The sequence below is a fragment of the Dipodomys spectabilis genome, unplaced genomic scaffold, assembly GCF_019054845.1.
Source record: "Dipodomys spectabilis isolate Male_0828 unplaced genomic scaffold, ASM1905484v1 ptg000773l, whole genome shotgun sequence".
Taxonomy (NCBI): domain Eukaryota; kingdom Metazoa; phylum Chordata; class Mammalia; order Rodentia; family Heteromyidae; genus Dipodomys; species Dipodomys spectabilis.
The window spans coordinates 422,522-445,456 of NW_024871450.1; the positions used below are offsets into that span (position 1 = coordinate 422,522).

Below are 22,935 nucleotides of genomic sequence, written 5' to 3' on the forward strand. Positions count from 1 at the left end.
CACGACAAAAAAAAACAAAAAAGGAGCTGGGAAGGTGGCTCAGTGGTAGAGCGCTTGCCCTGCACGCATGAGGCCCTGGGTTCGATTCCTCAGCACCACATAAGCAAAAAGAAAAAAAGCCAGAAGTGGCGCTGTGGCTCAAGTGGTAGAGTGCTAGCCTTGAGCTGAAGAGCTGAGGGACAGCGCCCAGGCTCCGAGTTCAGGCCCCACGACCGGACTCCCCTCCCCCGCCAAAAAGGAGATTTTTTTTTAGAAAACTCAATTGATCATGAGCCATATATTCATGAACACACAAAAATATAGAGACTACTGGCAGTCTGGACTACGAATTCTATGTCAGATGGCAAGACAGTGTAAATAGTAAGTTGCTCAGCTGCACTGAAGGGCTGGGTGGAGCATGTGGCAGCAGCTCAGGAGTGAAGCTCTGGGGGTGCTGCCTGCTGCTTACTTGAAGATGACTCAGCAAAACTCCAAGTTGGGGGGGGGGGGGAGACAACAGGAGGGAGGGAAGGAGGGAGGATGGGGGGAGAGAGAAGAGAGGACTGCTTCCTATGTGGCAAACCTTTTAACAACTGAGACATCCAGGTAGAGGAACAATGCCTAGTGACCACACTACCATTTTTAGTTGGTCTAAGATTTCCAGGTAAAAAGTTCGTAGAGAAAAACCCTAATCCACAAATTTAAAATTTGCACTTAGATCTAATTCACAAACTATGTAGAACTAAGTTTACAACCATGTAGTTTGTAGCTAAAATGGTGCTTGGGATCTTAAAAGAATCAAGCACACAATTATCAACTAAGCAACAGGGAAATCAAATTAACTGACTTCATCTAAAGAAGTTAGGGACTAAAACAGTCAAACTTTGAGAAAACTGAAGGAAGAAAAAGAAGGCTCAAGCAGAAACAATGAAATTAAAAAAAAAAGTAGCAAAAAAACCCAACTGAACAAAAGCTGATTCTTTGGAAACATCAAGAGATCTCTAACAATGATGGTTAATTTTTTATTAAAAAGGGAACAAAGGCACAGATATTTAAAAAATGTAAATGAAAGCACCATTGCAGATTTATGTCAATAAAACTGAAAGTGAGTAATTTTAGAAACTGTTCAAAGGCCCGGCACCGGTGGCTCACACCTGTAATCCTAGCTACTCATGAGGCTGAGATCTGAGAATTGCGGTTCAAAGCTAGCCAAGGCAGGAAAGTCTGTGAAACTCTTATCTCCAATAAACCACCAGAAAACCAGAACTGGCACTTTAGCTCAAGTGGTAGAGTGCTAGCCTTGAGCTAAAGAGTTGAGGCCCAGAGTTCAAGCCCCATGACTGACAAAAAAAAAAAAAAAACCCAAAAACCAAAGAAAACAAAAACCCTTTAAGCTGTTTAAAAAGGAAAACCTGTTTAAACTCTTCCTCTACCCTGCTAGGAATGTAACTCAGTGGTAGAGTGTTTTCCTTATTAGTATGTGAGAGACCTTGGGTTCAATCACCAGTACCACCATGATTAAAATAAAGTTATCAACAGGTATGATGATACAATCTGTAATACCAAAATTTGTGAGGCTAAGGCAGGAGAACCTCAAGTTTGAGGCTGGCCTTTTTAAACAGTGAAATCTTGTCTTAAAAAAAAACTAATATTGGGGGCTGGGAAGGTGGGTCAGTGGTACAGTGCTTGCCTTGCATGTATGAGACCCTGGGTTCAATTCCTCAGCACCAAATAAGAGAAGTGGTGCCATGGCTTAAGTGGTAAGAGCGCTAGCCTTGAGCTGAAGAGCTCAGGGACAGCGTCCAGGCCTAGAGTTCAGGCCCCCTGACCAAAACAACAACAACAAAAAACCACCCCAAAATAAAAACAAACAAATATTCAGTGCCTGGTAATGGTGGCTCACACATGTAATCTCTGTTACTCAGGGAGCTGAGAACAAGGGATCTCTGCCCAAAGCCAGCTGAGAAAGAAAAAGTCCATGAGATGCTTATCTCCAATTAACCAGCAAAAAGCTGGAAGTGGAGCTGTGGCTCAAGTAATAGAGCACTAATCTTGTGTGTGTATGTGTGTGTGTGTGAGAGAGAGAGAGAGAGAGCACAAAGTGAGAGCACAAAGCCCGAGTACTAGGCAACTCCCTCTCCCACCAAAAAAAAATATTGGGCTGGAGGCATGACATAAGTAATAGAGTACCTGCCTAGCAAGCCAAGACCCTGAGTTCAAACCCTACCACCTACAAAAGCCAACAAAATCAACTGTACTTGTGTTAGTATGTTAATAACACACTGAACAGCCTTCTGTGCTCTGACTTTATGCTGGGGATGGATCCAGGGCCTTGCCTACTCTAGGAAGTGCTGTACCACACAGCTGTGCCTCAATTAATACACTTTTGACTTACCCTACTACTCAGCCAGGGGCAAAACACTCTTTGGGTGATCTGTTAGAACCAGTTATTAAGATGCTTTACAAAGTATATTAGGATAAAGGATAAAGAACTGAAATGTTCTTAGTAGGCAAGCAAGGTGGGAAAAAAAGCCTGATGGATACAGAAACATTAAGCCAACTGGTTGCCCTGTTTGTGACCTATCTGTTTTTGGCCAGTCCTGGGGCTTGAACTCAGGGCCTGGGCACTGTCCAAGACAGTTCCAAGCCAGTCTGGACAGGAATGTCAGTGAGACTCATCTCCAATTAACCACCAAAAAGCTGGAAATGGTTCTATGGCTCAAAGTGGCAGAGTGCTAACTTTGAGCATAAAATCTGAGGGACAGTGCACAGGCCCTGAGGTCAAGCACTAGGACTGGCACCAAACAAACAACAAAAACCCAAAACCCAAAAACAAAACCCCAAATCACTTGGCACCTGACATTTAACAATCTTTTAGGTTGGCTAAATGATGGGGGCCTCCAGTTAAACGTAGCACATCAAACTCCTCTGCTTCTACCTAGAGCTCCTCTTTAAGTAACAATGAGAGGCCTGCAAGGCAATAACACTCATGAACTGAGAGAGTGGGAAAGACAGTAAGATGAAGCCAAAAACTGTCCAGCTGACCTAACAGACCACAAAAGCTGAAATTTCTGCTAACCAGTGAAGGGGTGCAGATTTCAATCTGAAGAGTCACAGAAAGGCTCAGGAATGGATGACCCCAGACCTCAGAGAGATGAACGATGAGCAGTGAAAACAGCTCTCCTCAACTTGTGACAGTGACCATGCCAGCAGCAAGCTGTCCTCCAGACAGGAGCTGCCCGCTCTCCAGAGTGTCACTCAGAACCCCGGCATTTCAGACAATGATCACAGAGACAAACATAAAGGAATCTGTGAGAAAGATACAGAAAAAGCAGGAAGGGAGCATATATAAAACTGAGAAAATAGGAAACGATTACATAAACAATGTAAGAACAGAACACTATTTTTAACACTTCAGAGACCAAAATGGCTTTTAAGACATTAAGTCTAACATCTGATTGAATTCTAGAAAGTGAGCGAAAAGGCAGAAGAAAGGGGAGAGAAATCCAAGGACAAGAGCTGCAGGCTGACAAAGCCCAGCCAGTCCCCTGAACAAAAGATGAAAGGAACCCACAGGAAGGCACATCTCTGAAATCTCACAAGACTGAGGATGAAGAGAAAGCCCTGAAAGCTTTCACAGGAAAAAAAAAAAAAAGCCACATAAGATAAAACTGTAACGGCTTCAGCTTCAGTGGGAATACCAGAATAAGTCTCTAAAATGGAGGAAGTTCTGAACTGTAACCTAGAAATTCTATGCCCTGGCAAATACATAAATTGGAAGGATAAATCAAGATGGGTTCAAATGTCAGCCTGGGAACACTGTTTTTCTCAATCCTTTTAAAGAAAGCTAGAGGAGAGGGTGAGCATCTTCAGAATCCTTTGAGGGACAATCCTACAGAAATATAATTCCACACATATGGCATTCAAATCTTGCCAACTCATCCATATTATTTTATTACATTAACCTGACAGACAGAAGTCACATTTTGTGTGTTCCAGTCTGGCCCCGGGCTCTGTCCCTGAGCTTCTTTTGCTCAAGGTGAGAGCTCTACCACTTGAGCCACAGCACCACTTCTGGCTTTGAGTAGTTTATTGGAGATAAGTCTCATGGGGTTTCCTGCCCAGGCTGCCTTCAAACCACAATCCTCAGACCTCAGCCTCCTGAGTAGTTAGGATTACAGGCATGAGCCACCAGCACCCAGCTACAGATGTCACTTTTCTGAAACAAAATAGCTAAAATTTTACGTGTGGTTCAATAACTGGTTATTAATAAAGCACAGGTATTTAAAACATGGGAGAACTACACTTCTATTTTTTGTATTATTGGGATTTAAATTCAGAAAGCTTGCTCTTGCTAGCCAGGTGCTTTACTACTTGAGCCATTCCTCCAGCGGTAAGAATTATGCTTTGATCAATAAAAGCAGCTTTTAAAGGCTGGACAAGGCTCATGCCTATAATCCTAGCTATTCAAGAGAAGGAGATAAGAAAGCAGTATGATTGCAACCCAGGCAAAAAGTTATTGAGATACCACCTCAATCAATAAACTGAGTGTAGTAGCCTGTAATCCCAGCTATGCTGGGTAGGAAGATCACTGTCTGAGGTCAGTCCTGAGAAAGAAAAATTCTGGTGACCTTACCTGTAAATGAGTGAAAGCAAGAGAGACTAGTAGCATGGTTCAAGGACTCAAGTAGTAGAGTGTCTGCCTAGTAAGTACAAGGCCCTGAGTTCAAATGTCAACTCTCTATAGGAAAGGGACTAGTTTTTAAACTTGTGCATAGGAAGATATTTGGTTTCATTTTAATTAGCCTGGTGCCAGTGACTCACACTTGCAATCCTACCTACTCAGGAGTCTGAGGATCAAGGTTCAAAGTCAACCTGGACAGGAAAATCCATGAGACCCATCTCCAGTTAGCCACCAAAAAAATCAGAAATAGATCTGGTAAAGTAACAGCCTTAAACAAAAAAAAAGCTAAGACAGTGCCCAGGCCATGTGTTCAAGCCCCAGCATGTTCATGCACACATATAAAAGATGGATGGATGGATGGAAGGAAGGAAGGAAGGGAGGGAGGGAGGGAGGGAGGGAGGGAGGGAGGGAGGGAGGGAGGGAGGAAGAAGGTAGACAAGCTTATCATGTATACCTTGATAAAATGGGTAAACCTGAGTGATTCAGAGGCACAGTGCTTGAGTACCTAAGCACTACTAGGTTACTAAATGAGAAAACTAATTCATGTTAACAGGAACATCTATTACATGGGAAATTCAAGACTATATATAATGCTTGCTATTTTTTTTTTTTAAACGCTGGTCCTGGGGCTTGAGCTTGGTAGGGCCTGGGTGCTGTCCTTAAGCTTTTTTGCTCAAAGCTAGTACTCTACCATTTTGAGCTGTAGCTCTACTTCCAGCTTTTGGTGGTTAATTGGAGATAAGAGTCTCATTGAATTTCCTGCTCAGGCTCATTTCAACCACAATCCTCAGAGCTCAGGCCTCCTGAGTTACTAAGATTATAGACACAGCCACCAGTGCCCAGAGCTACTATTTTATAAACAATATCCTTTTATCTTAAACTTATTTTTCTCTAACCTTCAGAGTGATCATATAAGGATAATTAAATGTGAAGATCAAGCTCTTACATTTTCCCCAAAGAATGACGTCTGATAGTAGCATCTTGTTCACTTGGGTTTCCCTTGAGCTACCATGTCAACTGGCAGATGCACTGCCAGTCACACCACTACTGAGGCCCACCAAGGCCTTGAAAACCACCACTACCACTCCATCATCACCATGAGCTCTACCAATGCCTATAAAAGCCATTGCCATGGTTTTGTCTTCTACAATGAGTTCCAAATTGTTCTCAGAAAAAAACCTGAGCTCTATTCACAGGGACTGGTCTGCCCAGGCCAGCTTTGTACCCTGATCCTCAGATCTCAGCATACTGAGTAGGTAGGCTAACAGGTGTGAGCCACCAGCGCCCAGCTCCATGAGACTCTTATCTCCAGTAAGCTACTCAGAAAAAGCCCAAAGTGACACTGTGGCTCAAGTGGTAAAGTGCTAGCCTTGAGCACAAAGGTACAGTGTCCAGGACCTGAGGCCAAGCCCCACAATGGACAAAAAAAAAAGAACACCTGGACTGGCATGGTGGTTGCACACCTGTAATACCAGCACTTGGGAGGCTGAAGGCAGGAGAATCATGAGTAAAAGGCCAACCTGACACAGAAATGGAGGGACAAAGGGTAAACAAATGTAGCAATTATACACTGGACATTATGTCGAAAATAAACTATAGAACCTATGGGTAAGGAAAGGTAAGGAAAGAAGAGAGCAAGAGAAGAGGTGACACTCTCCAAAAAGAAATATATTCTTTACCTGACTTATGTAATTGTAACCTCTCTGTACATCACCTTTGTAATGACTATAATTGTTTTTTAAAAGGCCAGCCAGAGTTATAGAGTATGACTGTCTCAAAACCGACAATTCAACAAACCATCAATAGTTGTATATGAAAACACATTAATACCCTAGAATCAGGCTCTTCTAAAAGCAGTGACTTTTCTTTTTTTTAAGACCATCATTTTCATTTTACTTTAAAAAATTATTCTTGTAGAATGTTTTGCAACTCTCAGTAGCTCTTCCTTAAAGCAGGCTTTTAGTATCATTTCCTTTGTACATGGTATAGACACAAAGTATTATGTGGTAGCTCCAATCCAACTGGCTTTTTCTTTTCTTTTGGTGCTGGTACTGAGGCTTGGAATCAGAGCTCTTGTTCAAGGCTAGCGCTTTATCACTTGAGCCACCCACATCTTTACTTCCATTTTTTTGGTGTTTAATTGGAAACGAGAGTCTCACAGACTTTTCTGCCCAGGATGGCTTCAAACCTTGATCTTAGATCTCAGTTCCTGTAGCTAGGATTATGGGTATGAGCCACCAGCACCCAGTTAGCTGCTTCCTTTACACCATTTTCACTGTATCACTTCCCATCAGCAATGTAAGATTTCTTATGAAAATGAAGTTAATATCCACCTATGCATGTATGTGTCTAAAACAGCAGTGTAACTGATGAGGGATGAGCTACTCCCTGAGTAAGTGAAGGGAGACAAGTAACTTCACCAACACAACAACCCCAGCCAGTAGTCATGCTGTAAAGAATCCACCTTGTTATTTCCCACTCTCACCAACAATTTCTGACCCTACATATCATCACCTCCCCAGCCTCTTATCAACCCCATGCCAGAAAGAAAAAGTATACGCACCTTAAAATCTGTATTATTGATATATTCAAATACCAAAGCTGGTGTCTTTGACTGCAAGAGAGAACAGTAATGCTTTTTAGGGACTCAGATAGTGATAAATGGAATCTGCTTTTGCTCCAATGGTCCGTTCCTAAATCCTACTTAGATGAAAAAGGAATTCACTCATCAGAGACAACTTACTAAAAAAAGTATTTTTTTCATCAGGTCTGGAATTTGCTTCAAAACAACCAGGATGACTCTCGGGCAACTCTCCGCAGGACTCTGAGTCAGGATATGAAAAGACACTTGCACACTCATGTGCACTGCAGATTATTCACAGTAGCCAAGCCTTGGAAAGAGCCCAGATGCCTTACAACTAATGAAGGGATCAAGAAAATGTGGTACTTATAAACAACAGAATAGTCATAAAGAAGAATAAAATGAAGTCATCTGCAGGGAAATAGATGGGTCTGGAGACCATCACATTAAGAGAAGTAAACTAGGCTCAGAACAAGTTTTCCTCCTTCATGGATGTTAGCCCTAAAATAGAAATATGTTTATAAACACACACCAGATTACGTACTTGTGTATGGATACATATACATGATCAATCTGACAGTATTCATGTGTAAGACATCATGATGAAACCCTTTTGAACAATATGCACTTCAGCAAAAAAGAACACTAGGAAGTTGACAATATGTCTTGTTTGGGGTGGAAGTACTGGGAGGTAGGGGAGGGAGGGCAGACAAATGGAGAAAAAAAGGGAGGGCAAATAAAATCAAAATTTATATACGTATGTCAAAATGGAACAAGAAAACCTGATACAACTGGTTTGGGAAGAGGAGAATGATGGATGGGGTGACTTTTACCAAAATGTATTATGTACATAAAGGGCCATGTTAAATGAAAGGCTCTTCTGCAACTAATTGGTGCTAATAACGAAAAACCAACTAGGGTGGAAGTGAGGTTAAGTGTGTAGGACTAAAACCGCTAGTCACAAGCTGATCAACCACTAAAGTTGGGTGTTATGTATTCCATGTTGTTCAATATTCTTCACTCCATCATTCATATTACTCACTTTACTTCTGAAAATGGCTGACATTTTTCATAATTAAGTTTTAAAAAGGAAGATCCTCACTTAGAAGCTGATACAAGAGGATCGACAGTTCAAAGCCAGTCTAGGCCACAGAGGAAGACTATTTTAAAACAAAAACCAATAAATACACATACACTCAACAAAAGAAAAAAAACCAGAAAACAAAAAAACACCCCCACACAGATATTAGCTGGGCACGGGTGGCTTCCACCTGTAACCCTAGCTATTCAAGCTGAGATCTGAGGATCGTGGTTCAAAGTCAGCCAGCCTAGGCAAGAAAGTCTATGAGATGATCTCCACCAGAAAACCGAAAGTAGTACTCTAAGTGGTAGAGTGGTAGCCTTGAACAAAAAAGCTCAGGAACAGCATCCCCAGGCCCTGAGTTCAAGCCCCATAACCAAACAATAATAACAAAAACAAACAAAAAAAAAACCACAAAAATTTCTTCTGAAAAAAATCTCTATTTTTTTTTTTTTTAAATGTTACATCACACTTTTTGGCATGCTTGCTCAGCTGGTTCTTTATCTTTTGAACTATGCCTTTAGCTAGTATAGCTTTTTACTTATTTAATTGAAAGTAAGACTCTCTTGGATTTTTCTATGAGGCTGGCTTTCAACCTTAATCCTCTAAACTTAGCTTTCTGAATAGCTAGGATTACAATTAATCCAAAAAAAAGAAAGGCTGGAGGCATGGCTCAAGTAGTAGAATATCAGCTGTGAGCAAGCAAGCAAGCTGAGTAAGCACAAGGCCCTGAATTCAAGCTCTGGTACCAGCAAAACAAAACAAAGTAACAACAGCAGCAAAAACCTGGTTAAATTATTCTTAGGGGAGAGAAAACTTAGGGACCCACCTACAATAGCTAAAGTATAAGCATTTTAGGCCTATTTTAGTTGTACAAGGGAATGTGTTCTGGGAATGAAGAGGGTGGAAACAAATTCTATAGACACACATATGAAGACAGCCTAGTGAAATCCACCAAGCAGTGTTTGTGAAAAAAGGGGGGGGGGGGTTGGTTAAGGGAACTTAACAGAGAGGGTGAATCTGTACATAGCACTTTGTGTACCTCTATGGAATTATACCAATGAAATTCCCTGTACTATTTATGCTAGTAAGAAAGAAACATTCTGGTAGTATCTACAGACAATGTGAGCCCTCATGATGGATGTGGAACTAAAAAGCAGCCTAAGAAACAGCAAAGGTTCCCAAGAGTTGGTGGGCTGTGAGCCCTCAGCTCCAAATGCTAGGTGTAAACTCTCAAAAATGGTTGGCATAAGCAAGAATTTGGAGGAAGTGACACAGTAAACATTTGTGGACTGAATAAAAGTAACGAAGCACCAGAGCTGTGACAGGGTTTCCAAGCCTTTCAGCATTACCACGTGCCATTCTGTGTGGTCTGCACACTGACCATCCTGGCCCCCCACCCACTAGCACCCTCAGCTACCAGGTACCTACCACAGGGTCTTTCACAGTGTCGATCAGCTTAATGATATTTGTTCCACCACGAAGGTTCTCCAGAATCTTAACCTCTCGTTTTATCTTCTTTTTCTTCACTGGCTTAAATATACAAGAGTAATCAGAAGTGAGACTCCCTTTCAAGTCACAATAATAAATACACTTTAAACAATGTAAGCCAATCATGTGCATGGTACAGCATACTTACAGAAAAACGGGGACAAAATGGGGGTAATGGGGGTGTCTATAAAAACCTTTAACTGTAAGTTAAATAATTTAAAGACTCCTACAGTGTGTATAACAAGATTTTTAAGTAGTTACATCGAGAATACTTAAAATTTTTGAAAACATATGTCATACTTTAAAAATAAAATCTTACTTACTAGATACCTGCCAAATACAAAGCATTATAGCTCTGAACAGCTGTGTACCATGGGCTCACAAATGGAAAAACTGAAAACAAAATGGCAAGACACCTGCTCTTCCAATGAGTTACATGTAATTTGTCTTCTAGAAGTGAGGACTGGTTCACTGACATCAAGTTACACACTTGTTTCCCAGCTGCTGGCTCTCATTTCCTGCCACCACTCCCACTTCCTTACTATCCAGAATCTGAAATTAGCAGAGCCAGTGATGTTTCCCAACAGACCCCATTCCTAAAGAAAAGATGTGGAATTAAAAAAGGAAAAACTCATCTGATAACAGCAGTGATTAAAAACCTCTGCTATTTATCCATCTGCCAGAGAGAAAAATTAAGACTTTCATAAGGGCTGGGAGTAGTGGTACATACCTGTAATCTTAGCACTGAGGCAGGAAGGTGGAAAGTTAAGAGGCCAGTCTAGTCTACGTTTTGAAGACTCTGTCTCAAAAACCAATCAACCAACTACCTTTTATTACAACCATTTTGTGTCCTAAATAGGCTAAAGAATTTGAATAAAAGTAGTTGAGTCAGGTACTGGCTGTAATCCTAGATACTCAATGGGCTGAAATCTAAGGATTTAGGTATGAAGCTAGCCTGGGCACAAAGTCTGTGACACTCTTATCTCCCATTAACCACCAAAAAATGTGCAAGTGGAGATGTGGCACAAGTGGTAAAGCGCTAATCTTGAGCATGAAAGCTCAGGGACAGAATCCAGGCTCTGAATTCAAGCCCCAAGATTAGCAACTCCACAAAAAAAGGAGTTTTGAAAAAATAAATTATAATCAAATATACTTTGTAAGGCATGTAAACATAGAGGGGTGACTGGCACATGGCAAGCATTCAGTATGTTAGCTCTATTGATTTCAATTTTTTACTTAGTAAGTCATATTTAATCCTCACAAAACCTCTATGCACTAGTCAACAGAGTGGAGCTATTTGCCCAAGGTCATAGCTAACAGTAGAATGGGTGTGCTTTGTTCCCAGGTATGGCTTAGGGGACAGGAGACCTGTTTGCTAGGCATCATAAGTGGATGGGGAACACACCATATATGTGCCAGAGAAAGCATCATCTTTTGTTGGTTACTGAGTTACAGTAAGTTATAAGACAGGAAAAGAATTGAAACAGGGCACCTGCATCATCTCTAGCATGGGGCTCAAGTGAGGGCTGCAGCCTGGCTGTGCGCTTGCACACAACTATATCTATCATTCTTTCTTGGGTTCCTAGTAGGGAGATATGGCTGCTGTGTCTTGCTTCCATTTCCATCTAGGAATCTTAACCAGAACATAGCCAGTGAAAGAATCTACTATTTAGTGAGTAGTACTATATAAATAGCCTGATAGTGTCAAAAAGGTCAGTCATGAAATATATGAGCAACTCTTCCAGATTTACAAGGTATAACCACTGAATGTAACACACGACCTCAAACTTTCTTTCGCAATACAGAACATTATATGGATAAATGGCAAGCGTCAATGAAGCCTACAGCACTAATTCTGCATATAACCCTTGGGATTATGTAAAAAAAAAATTAGCCTTTTTTTTTTTAACCAAAACACACAATATGAAATCCATAAGGATGGTGGCAATTTACTCAAGCACCTCAGAAAAAGATATATAAATATACTGTACATAGTCCCATATATGTAAGTATGTAGAAAAAATACTTACATGAGAGAAAGAATAAAGGACAAAGCAAATGTTAATATGTAAGGAATCTGGGGGGAAGAATTCTTGCAACTTTCCTTTCGGTCTGACATTATGTCAAGAAGTTACAGAACAGAGCTGGGCAGGGAGCAACTCAAGGGGCAGATCAATTACTTGCCTAGCAAGTGTAAGGCCCCCAAGCACTGCCAAATATATATATATATATTTTTTTTTTTGGGGGGGGGGGAGGGGGTGCTGTCGGTCATGGGCCTTGAACTCAGGGCCTAGACACTGTCCCTAAACTCTTTTGCTCAAGACTAGCGCTCTACCACTTTGAGCCACAGTGCCACTTTTGGTTTTCTGGTGGTGAACTGGAGGTTAGAGTCTCATGGACTTTCCTGTCTTGGCTGGCTTTGAACTGTGATCCTCAGATCTTAGCCTCCTGAGTAACTAGGATTACAAGCATGAGCCACTAGTGCTGGGCTCCAAAAATATTTTAAAAAGATTTTAATGACAAAGAAAAGCTGGCTATCATGTATGTATAAACTCAGCCAATGCTACCAGTATTCTACCTTCTTCTTCCTCCTTGTTTTTTTGTTTTGTTGTTATTAATACTGGAGTCAGAACTCAGGGCCTTGGACTTCCTAGGGAGAGGCTCTACCACTAACTCACACTCAACTTTTCTGCTTTATTTCTCAGATGAGGTCTTTCTTGAGGTTTTGCCTGGGGTTTTCCTGAGACCATTATCCTTCTACCTATGCCTCCTGTGTAGTTGGGCCTACAGACATATAGCTGTAAACATCTGACTTATTCGTTAAGACAGGAGGGCGGGGCTCCCTTACATTTTCCCCTTGAGCTGGGCTTAAACTTTCATTCTCCCCATCTCCACCTCCCAGATAGCTGGGATTACAGGTTCAAGCCACTGTGCCCAGCCTTAATTCCTTTAATATAAGAGCCTGGAATTGTCATCCACTACTAAAGCAACTCCAGATCTGTGGTAGAGAAACAGAGGGGGAAAGCCTATATTCAGAAGCCTGTGTACACTGAGACTCCTTTGTACCTACAATGCCCTAACTACTCAGAGAGCTGAGCCACTGAGCAAGCTGCTTTCACCACACTGCCACTTTGTCATGACCTACGTGGCTTTCCAATTGGTCAGCAACAGGTAAGAAAGGCATATGCCTCCTGACGATGCAGGGAAGACTGAGCTAGCTTTCAATGAGTTCAAGAGAACTTAGAAATGGAAGCAAATTCTGCTGCCCAGTTGCTGCTTGCCCAACAACTACCTAAACCAGAAAGGACAAAAAAAATTTTTTTTTCTTTTTGAGATAGAGTCTCACTATGTAACCAAGGCTGACTTCAAGCTCACAATTCTCCTTCCTTGAGTGCTGGAATTACTGTTGTATAACACCATACCTGGCTAGTAGGGCAATTCTGACAGGCAGTCTGTTAGTAACTAGAGTCCTCAGATGCTGACAGAAGAAGAGGCGGTTAAAAAAAGGGAAAGTAGCTGGACCTGGTGGTTCACACCTACAATCCTAGCCACTGAAGAGGCAGAGAATACGATTATTTTTCAGGGCCAGCCCAGGTTAAAAGGAGAATCTATCTTAACCAATAAAAAGGTGGGTATAGCTGGAGGTTGGGTGGCTCATGCTTGTAATCCTAGCTACTTAGGAGGCTGAGACCTGAGGACTGAGGTTCAAATACAGCCTGGGCAAGAAAGTAAGACTCTTATCTTCAATTAAGTGGTAGAGCGCTAGCCTTGAGCTGAAGAGCTGAGGGACAGCGCCCAGGCCCAGAGTTCAGGCCCCACGACTGGACCGCCCCCCCACCCCCCACAAAAAGCTGGATGTGTTGGCACATTCTTGTAATTTCAGCACTACAGGGGCTGAGGCAGGAGAATCACTGAGTTCAAGGCCAGGCTGGCTAACTAACTAGAAGCCACCTCAAGGAAAAAACAAACAAACCAGAATTCCCTTATGATCCAGCCATACCACTTCTGAATATATACCCAAAATAAGTGAGGCGGTCTGATACATAGGTATATAAATACACCCATGTGTGAAGCAGCACAGTTCACAATAGCAAAAATGTGGGAACAACCCAAATGGTCATTGATAGATGAAGAAAGTGTGGCATGTACACATAAATTAATTACGTAGTCTTAAAAAGGAAGAAAATCTGGACATATCTCACAACATGGATGCCCTTGTGGACATCATACTAAATGCAGTCAGTCACAAAAAAACAAGTGCTTTATAATTCCATATATATAAAGTACTTAGGATGGTCAAAACCATAGACAAGGAATGGTGTCTGCCTGGAGCTGGGAGAGAAAAGATTGAGGAGTTATTGCTCAATGAATACAGTTTCCGTTTTACAAGATGGTAAGAATTATGCAGGTGTATAGTGGTAATGGTTGTTTAACATTATACTTACATTTGCTGCCACTAAACTGCACGCTTAAAAATGGTTAAGTTCTGTGTTACATGAATTAGACCATAACAAAAAGTTTGAGACGAAGCCCAAACCAGAGCTGTGAATATAATAGTTGTTTCTACTATGGCTCTGTTTAGTTCACTGATCCAGGCCTACAACTGTTATTACAGATATGGTGTACTGCCCTCTTGGTACTTCACACTGTCTCAAGCACATCAAATACTCCCTGATGAGTACCACTAACACAGTTAGAGGATACTGAGGCACAGAGGATTTACTAACTGTCCAATATCATAGGTGTCCTAAGAAGTGGACCTGACATATGAATTCATTTACTTCCTCCACACCACTCTCAGCAAAAAAAAAGCACTGAACATCTATTGGCTGCCTGCCTATCCATCTATACTTCACATGTTCTTCCCATTTTGCAGATGAAAAAACAAGTCAAAGAAGCTAGTTCTAGAACTCAAGTGTTCTGTTCTCCTTTCACAGGAAGGCCTATGCTATATGACTCTAGTACACTGTGGCAGACCTAGAAGTTAAGCATGAAAACCATCCAAGCCCTGCTGCACAGGAGAATGGGTGCTGTGTCAAGACATCTTCACACATGGTTTATTCTCTAACCAACTCTGAGCAATTATATAAAGGGTAAGACTGTAAAACCCTCAAATTGGGCAAGTGATCTTGATGAAACTTGAAGGAATAATAGGGGTTAGAAAGTGCACAAGCTTGCTGAAGCTTCTGTCATGTTTCCCTACTCTGCAAACAGGCAAAGTACTAAGCAGAGAAGCCTGCCTCAGTCTTTCTAGGTTTGTGACTAGCCCACACTTCAACCAGCCTATGCACCAATCAAATACTGCCTTCCAGAAGAGTAACTTCAAAAATCATTAGGAAGTTCTTTTATTTGACTTCTAGTGACTAGTCTTCAATCCTTTCAGATATCCAATAAATACCCAAATCATTGTTCCTTACACCTTCCAAACCTCCATGGCAGGTGTGGAGTTCCACACACAGGCCCTGCACCCACCACATAAACCTAAGCAGACCTCTGCCTTTCTCTGGGTACTACTCTACCTGCCCAAGTAGCTTGGGAGTCTAGTGGTTTCTGAGCTCCCCAACCTGGTGTGATTCTGCTGGACTCAGGTTAAGCGTACTCTCTGTGATGGCAAAACCTCAGCATTAGAACCAGCACTGCCTAGTTCACACACTTCTGGCACTGATATTACCAATACTTTTTGTTTCCTCCAAACGGTGTTTTACTTATACTTCAAAACTACTTTTGCACTCAACTGCAAAGGTTCAGTATGATTATTCTTCATATTGAATGTGGCTCCTGCATGTTTATTCAGAATTGGTGAAATGTCCAGAAATACACTCTTCTTTTTTGGTGCTGGAAATTATACAGGGCCTCATGCATGCCAGGCAAGCATTCTACTACTGAACTACATTCTAATTACCAAAAAAGCAAATCTTTTCATTTTCCCCCATTGTATACATACTATGACTTTAGTACTACTTTAACTACTACAGTATCATGAAACATTTATGAAGCCTAGTGATCATAAAAAGGGCAGGGATCCCAGTACCAAAAGAAGAAAGACAAAAACTACAATTAAAAAAAATATATATAAACTGCCATTATTGTGTTGTTTTAGGAAGATGTTTTAGTACATGTTCCTAAATGAAAAGTTAACAACAACAACAAAAAATCTATCTGTAGAGAAATAGAAATACAGGAGAAAGCATTCTATCAATATGGAGAACACAGAAAGCCTACCAACTTACCAGGAAGTAACTAACAAGGATCTGTAATCACCACAAAGCCTCCTTCACCTAAGGTCTCACGGTTGTTAGGCAAGTGCTCTACCACTGAGCTAAATCCTTAATCTCAACAATTTTATTAAGAAATTTTAAGAAATCTACAAATACACTAAACATGCTTACAAAGCAAATTTTAATACCACCATTCTTTGTTTTAAGTGCAAGAGTTAATCCCTGGGGAATAGGAGGTAGCCAGGCTCTTTATAAAATGGGCCAAAACAGCCAGCAGCCCTGATTTTTGTGCAGACCTTTCTAAGATGTGCTACAATGGAACTGAGTTTCCAGATTCAAGAGGAAACTTTTGACACTAAAGTAGCTTTCAGCCCTGTCATAGAAACTGGTGCCATTTCTTTCTCTTCTTTTTCTGTTCTCAAAATAATTTGTAAAAAGAGAAAAGGAAGTACTTTTTCCACTGATTGGGAAGTTTTCTTTCTAGACTTTAGCTCAGTATATCATTGATAAGACATGAAGAACTTCCTCACCAGTTTCAAATTCATAAAACCTCTTAAAAGCCCCAATATACTTCGATCAATAAAATACTTAGAAATGTTAGAAGCAAATTAAATGGAACAGACGTCCTCTGTGGGTCACTTAGCATCCAGCCACCCTCATAAATTGGAAAAGACTGACACGAGATATTACTGACTGAGGAAGAGGGGAGCCCAGCCCGTCCTCGGGAATGCCAGTCTGGCTCAGTCTCTCTGTGCACATGGATACACCAAGTTCCTTCCTGCAGCGGCAACACTGTAGGCTTATATGACAAGGAAGCCTTGTCTAGAATCCTCCAAACTAAGCAGTTGGTACTGTTATGGACTCAGTTTTCTATAACCAAGACCACTGAAGTCTATTAGTCTTAATATGCAACTTATCTGCATAAAGCTTAACTTTATATAAAGTTATGAGAGATGTTTTTCAATCCATTTTAGCAACAAGACCACAACAGTTTCTTCCCCAATCCTAACAGAAATGTAATCTGGATGGAAATGCCACAGGACTCTGAAAAATACAAAGAAGTATAATTTTTTTTAACCTGCCTTATGTAACTGTACCCCCTCTGTATATCACTCTTATAATAAAAATAACAAAAAATATTTACTTAAAAAAAAGAAGTGTAATTTCACCAGTGAAAATATGGTGGTTCAGAATACATCAGGTGAAGAAACCATGTCCAAAAGGAAGATGAAGTAGCTTACTGACCTGACATACTCAAAGGGTCCAAGTCTCACACCAGAACATTGGAATTTATTCTGTGCTCCACACTAAACCACTGTAATCTGTGCTCAAGAGAGCAGTAAAGAAATGGAAAGAGCTCTGCCTAAGAGTCATTTCACATAATGGTGTCAGGGAAGTTTCTTTGTGCCCCGGTGTCCTCCCATTTGTGAAAATAACTTGCAGCTGTTCTATACTGGGCATCTTAAACATCTGCTGTAGCTCTAGAACAGAGGGAAAACTATCCAGCAACTAACCCTAGGAAGTTCTTTACAAGGGATGCTCTCCTGAACATGCTCACTGGTACTCATACATACGCCTCACTGCTGTTCTTTTTCCTTCTGGGGTAGAACAGGAGATTGTATTCAGAGCCTTATGCTTGCAAAGCAGATACCCTTGAGCCACTCTTTGTACACTGGTTATTTTTGAGGTAGGGTCACACTTTATGCCCAGGCTGGCCTGGCTGTGCTCCTTCTACTTCTACTTCTCCAAGTTGCTAGAACAATGCACATACAACTAAGCCCAGTCATTGAGTGAGGTGGAATCTACTCAATTTATATACTCAGACTGGCCTTGAACCAGGGTCCTTGATCTCTGCTTCCCAAGTAGCTAGGATTACAGGCTTGAGTCACTACATCTAGCCATTAATACTATGCTAAAAAAAAAAAAAAAGACATTGCAGGAAATTGTAGTTATTTTTAAAATGCTGCCTTTACACAAAATTTCAGACATTGTTTTAGAATTGCTTTACATTCAACAATTCATTCTTCTGAATGTACAAGCAGTAGAATGTGGATATTCCTAACTTCAGTATATATTAAGAACATTTATACTTATGTACATGCAAGAATTGTTGTGCTTCCTCAGGGACTTCCCAGAGAGGAAACAACATTTCTTTAGTTTTTTATTGAGGCATGACTGATTTGTGTATGTGTGTTGGTAGTAGGGAGGAGGGGAGAGTAACTGCAATTTTTCTTTTCTTTTGTGACAGTTCTGGAACTTGAATGCAGGGCCTGGACACTGCCCTTGAGCTTTTTTTTGCTCAAGATTAGCACTCTAGGGCTGGGAAGATGGCTCAGTGGTAGAGTGCTTGCCTTGCATGCCTGAAGCCCTGTGTTCGATTCCTCAGCACCACATAAGCAAAAAGAAAAAAGCCAGAAGTGGGCTGGGAAGGTGGCTCAGTGGTAGAGCACTTGCCTTGCATGCCTGAGGCCCTGGGTTCGATTCCTCAGCATTACATAAGCAGAAAAAGAAAAAAGCCGGAAGTGGCACTGTGGCTCAAGTGGTAGAGTGCTAGCCTTGAGCTGAAGAGCTGAAGGACAGCACCCAGGCCCAGAGTTAAGGCCCCACGACCAGACCTCCCCGACCTTGCCCCCCCCCCAAAAAAAGAAGATTAGCACTCTACCACTTGAGCCACAGCTCCACTTCCAGCTTTTTGGTGTTTCTCTGGAGATGAGAGTCTCAAGAACTTTTCCGCCCAGTCGGGCTTTAAGCTGTAAATCTCAGATCTCAGCTTCTTGAGTAGCTAGGATTACAGGTAGGAGCCACTTGCAGGCTCACCAGGACTTGGCTTGGTACTGGTATTTTGAACTCAAGTCCTTCTACTTGCTAGACAGATAATCTATATTTGAGCCATGTCACCAGCCCTTTTTAGTTTTTTTATCTTTTTTTTTTTTTTCCTCCCAAGTAGAGTCCCTTCCTGGGCACACCTAGATTCCAACCCTCCTACTTAAGCTTCCTATGTATCTTTGCCCAGATTGGTCCTAACCTCACAAGTAGCTGGGATTATAAACCTGAGCCACTGTACCCAGCTTTATACTTTCTAGGTACAATTCACATGAAAGAGGAGCCAAAGTCCGTATCTTCAAGTCAAGTTGTATCCTCACTTCTCAATTCATCCTCAGCCTCTTAGTCCCCAGACAGAACCTCCTATCTCATTCCTGTCACCCTGCTCCTTTATCACCTGGCTAGCACAGCCCTCAGTGATGGTATTGGCCATTTTTCTGAAAGTGGATTTACAGAACATATAACCCTGACCCCCCTCATAGTAACAAGGGACTCTCTACATAGCTATTTAATTGCACATTCTTCTGCAGCACCTCTGCAAAAGAGCCACAGAGGAAAGTATATATGTGTAAGATTACATACATCGTACTTTAGTATTCCCAATCTTCCCACTCAATGACATGTAAATGACTTGGCAATAGGAGGACCTACCTGATTCTAAAGGTTACCTTTCATACGCTCTGTAAAACATGATTATACCTATATGCCTATTCAGTCAGTCACCTGAAGGAAAACGTATCTTATTTATCATGTTCATGAAGATCATCTCTTCCTCAGAGAGATAACAAAAGGCCTATTATCAAACTCAGACTGCTAAGGCTAACATTAAGACAGTTACATTCCAATTATTTTAGAGATCAGAAGCTTGTATGGCTCCAAAATTCACTTTTACTAATAAGAAACAGTGGCCTGTTGGGTACTGAGGGGTCATGTCTGTAATCCTAGTTATTCAGAGGGCTGATATCTGAGGATTGCGGTTCAAAGCCAACACAAGCAGGAAGCTCATGAGACTCTTACCTCCAATTAATCACCAAAAGCCAAAAGTGGAGCTGTGGCTTAAGTGGTAGAGGGCCAGCGTTTAGCAAAAAGGGGAGAGCACCTAGGCCCTGAGTTCAAGTCCTAGGACAGCACAAAAATGAACAAACAAAAAACTGGCTCACTCACTTCTCCACACGGTTTCCTAGCACTAATGGCTCTCCATAGCCATCCCACCTGAAACTATTGCCAGAGGATGGAAAATAACTGACTACACTTCCCTCCTTTTGGGCTTTAAGCTTATCTCTGCAGCCACTTCACTTTTCTACAACTAATTTTCTCCAATAGCTCAGAGCCCCAAAAGTAACAAATAGAATGCTCAAGGAGCCTTTGGACAGAAAGAATCTTCATGAAGAGCCTTTTCTTTCTTTTAAATACCTATTCATTCTGTCACAAGTGGAGATTTGGGGGATTTTGGTTTTGGAAGCCCATAATTTACACTTAAGAACAAAAATATTCGGAAACTATCTGGCTCAGGTTTGAAGCCAGTCTATGTATTTTCTCCAAAGATCAGAGGAAAATGGGAGCAGGGAGGAACATCTGGCATAAGATAGAAAAAAATCAGAGTGTGCACTGTTCGTTCTGGAGGGCAGCTGGGGCAGCTGCCGGCCTTTAACCTGGGTGGGTGGGGGGAGGGGGATATTCATCCACTCATAGGACACTCACCTTGAGGATTTTCACAACCACTCTCTCATTGTTGGTGATGTTAATGGCCTCAAATACTTCACTATACTTTCCCCGACCAAGTTTTCGAACCAGTTGGTAATCATCTTGATTACTGTGAAAGGTAAGAGTCATGCATCAGTGCCAGGATTGGGGATTAACCAAGCCCTATGCCCATTTAACACTGGAGCCCTGCAGCTTTCACTAGTCTCCCATGTTCAAGTGTCTAGACATCCTGCCACAATCGGGCCGGAAACTGCTTTCCTTCACTCTACAGTGCTCCTGGCCTACCTGGATCCCTCCTAACTTGGGGAGAAGGGACAGGAGCGCCACCGTGAGAACTCATCTGGGGAAGCAAGCTAGCATCTAGGTCCTGCTGGCCCAGGCAGGAGTGTCTCCAGTGCCCGCGTGGCTGCACCCGCACCTGTCTCCCGTCGCACACCCAGAAGGGAGGCTGTAGCCACTTGGAGACCTCAACGTCTTTAAAAAATTTCCCTCCCACCCGGTCTCATGTCAGAAAACTAAAAAGGCCGAGAATTTTAATAGCTTCGGAGGACAGCTGTTGGCTTCCCCACCCCACCAGAAACCCCAAAGTTCTCGGGAGGGAGGGAGGGACGGAGAGAGAGAAGGAAGGGAAGGAAAAGAAGGGAAGAGGAAGGGAGGAAGGAAGGAAGGAAGGAAGGAAGGAAGGAAGGAAGGAAGGAAGGAAGGAAGGAAGGAAGGGGCTGCTCCCCCTTCCCCCGGACCCCCCACGTCTCCCCCAGGGGGAGAAGGCAGTGCAAAGCCGAGCTCTGGGGTGGGGGTAGGGAAGAGGAAGACGGAGCGACATGTGCGACAACTTGGGGCCGGGGCGGGGGGGGGGGGGGTGGGGGCTCCGCCTTCCCGGTCCCCCGGGCCCGGGGAACCCGAAGCCGCAGGCCGGCAGGAGGCGGGTCGCTGGGCCGAGTGCGGTTTGCGCCGGGGTGGCCGGCGGGGCCGGGGCCGGGGGTCGCGCGGGCTGGCGGGGGGAGGGCGGCGGCGGCTTTACCCCCAGCTCGGGACGTGAGACTCATAGTCCCAGTACTCGCGGCTCCTCAGGCTGTTCACCTCGGCGTAGACCCGGGCCCGACTGCCCGCGGCCGGGCCGGGCATGGCGGGCGGGACCGGGGGGCGCCGCGGGGCGCCGAGGGCGACGGCGCGGCTGGGGGCGCGGGGCGGCGGGCGGAGGAGGAGGAGGACGAGCGCGGCGGCGGGCGGCCGCGCCAGGCCGGGCCCGCGGCGGGCGGGCGGGCGCACGGACGGACGGACCGACGGACGGGCGGGTGGACGAGCAAAGGGGGGCGCGGGGGGCGCCGGCCGAGCCGGCCCGGCCCTGCAGCGGCCGGCGGGGCGGCGGGGCTCGCGCTCCGCGGCGGCCTCCGCTCGGCTCGCGGCCCCCGGAGGCGGCGGCGACGGTGGCCACCGGCCGGGAAAGGGGCAGCGGCGGCGGCGGCGGCGAAGAAGAAGGAGGAGGAGGAGGAGGAGGACGAAGAGGAGGAGGAGGAAGAGGCGGAGGGAACCCGGAAAAGGGGCCGCGCTCACCAGGAGCGGCCGCCGCCCAGCTCCGTGCCGCCCGGGCCCACAGCGCCCCCTGCAGTTCGGGGGGACCCAAGGCCTCAGGCCCGCCCGGCCCCAGCCTCAGCTCCCCCAACGCCGGGTCCCCCGCGACCCCCCGACAAGCCCACCCACCCAGACCCTCAGTGCTCACCAGCCTTGCCTCCGCAGCCTAACCAGTACCACCGAGCTCCTCCCCATCCGCCTCATAGCCTGTCCCATTTCAGGATGTCCCCTCCCTCCCCAAGGTTCCCCTGGGGACCCTGCCCGGTCACCCCCGGACCCCTCAACCCCAGATTGCTCATTCTCCCTGAATCCAGAGACTTCCTTCCCCCCGACACCCCCGCCCCCGAATTCTCTCCTGAGTGTCCTCTGGGGGGGTCGCTTGGTTAAACTCGAGTCTGGCCAGGTTGCCTCCCTGTGAGTTACTGTCTTTCCCTTTGTAACTAATAAGTAATGAGTCGGGAGATACTTTGAGGTGTTGGGGATGGATGGCAGACAGAGGGTGTACCCCCAAAGTGGCCCCCAAAAGCTACTTGCCTTCCAGACCTGAACACTCTCCTCTCTGATCTTCTGGAGCGCTCTTCTTGTCTTGCTTTTTTTTTCTTTTTTCTCCCAGATCACAAACTTTATCAGCAGAACCTTTTCTCTCCCAGCCCAGGTGGCTCGGAGGCCAAATCCTCTTTCACGTTCTTTTCCCAACGGCCTTATACAGCCAAGAACAAAAGACTGTGGAGACGGCTCCATCTGAGTTTCCATCCCAGCTCAGCAGCTTCCAAGCTGTATGAACTTGGACCAACAGCTCAAC

The 22,935-nt window shown here is 43.9% G+C and overlaps 1 protein-coding gene across 1 annotated transcript in view; it reads right to left on the reverse strand.

Moving 5' to 3' along the window:
* The window catches only part of Csnk2a2 (casein kinase 2 alpha 2), a 42,857-nt gene extending 21,160 nt beyond the window's left edge, over nt 1-21,697 (reverse strand). Inside the window, exons 1-4 of the mRNA XM_042672844.1 lie at nt 21,583-21,697; nt 20,559-20,670; nt 9,757-9,858; nt 7,227-7,277 (exon numbers count right to left, since the gene is read on the reverse strand). Coding sequence (XP_042528778.1) covers nt 7,227-7,277; nt 9,757-9,858; nt 20,559-20,670; nt 21,583-21,686 — 369 coding nt within the window. The 5' untranslated portion in view covers nt 21,687-21,697. The remainder of the gene's footprint in view (nt 1-7,226; nt 7,278-9,756; nt 9,859-20,558; nt 20,671-21,582) is intronic.
* Between the last annotated feature and the right edge of the window lie 1,238 nt (nt 21,698-22,935).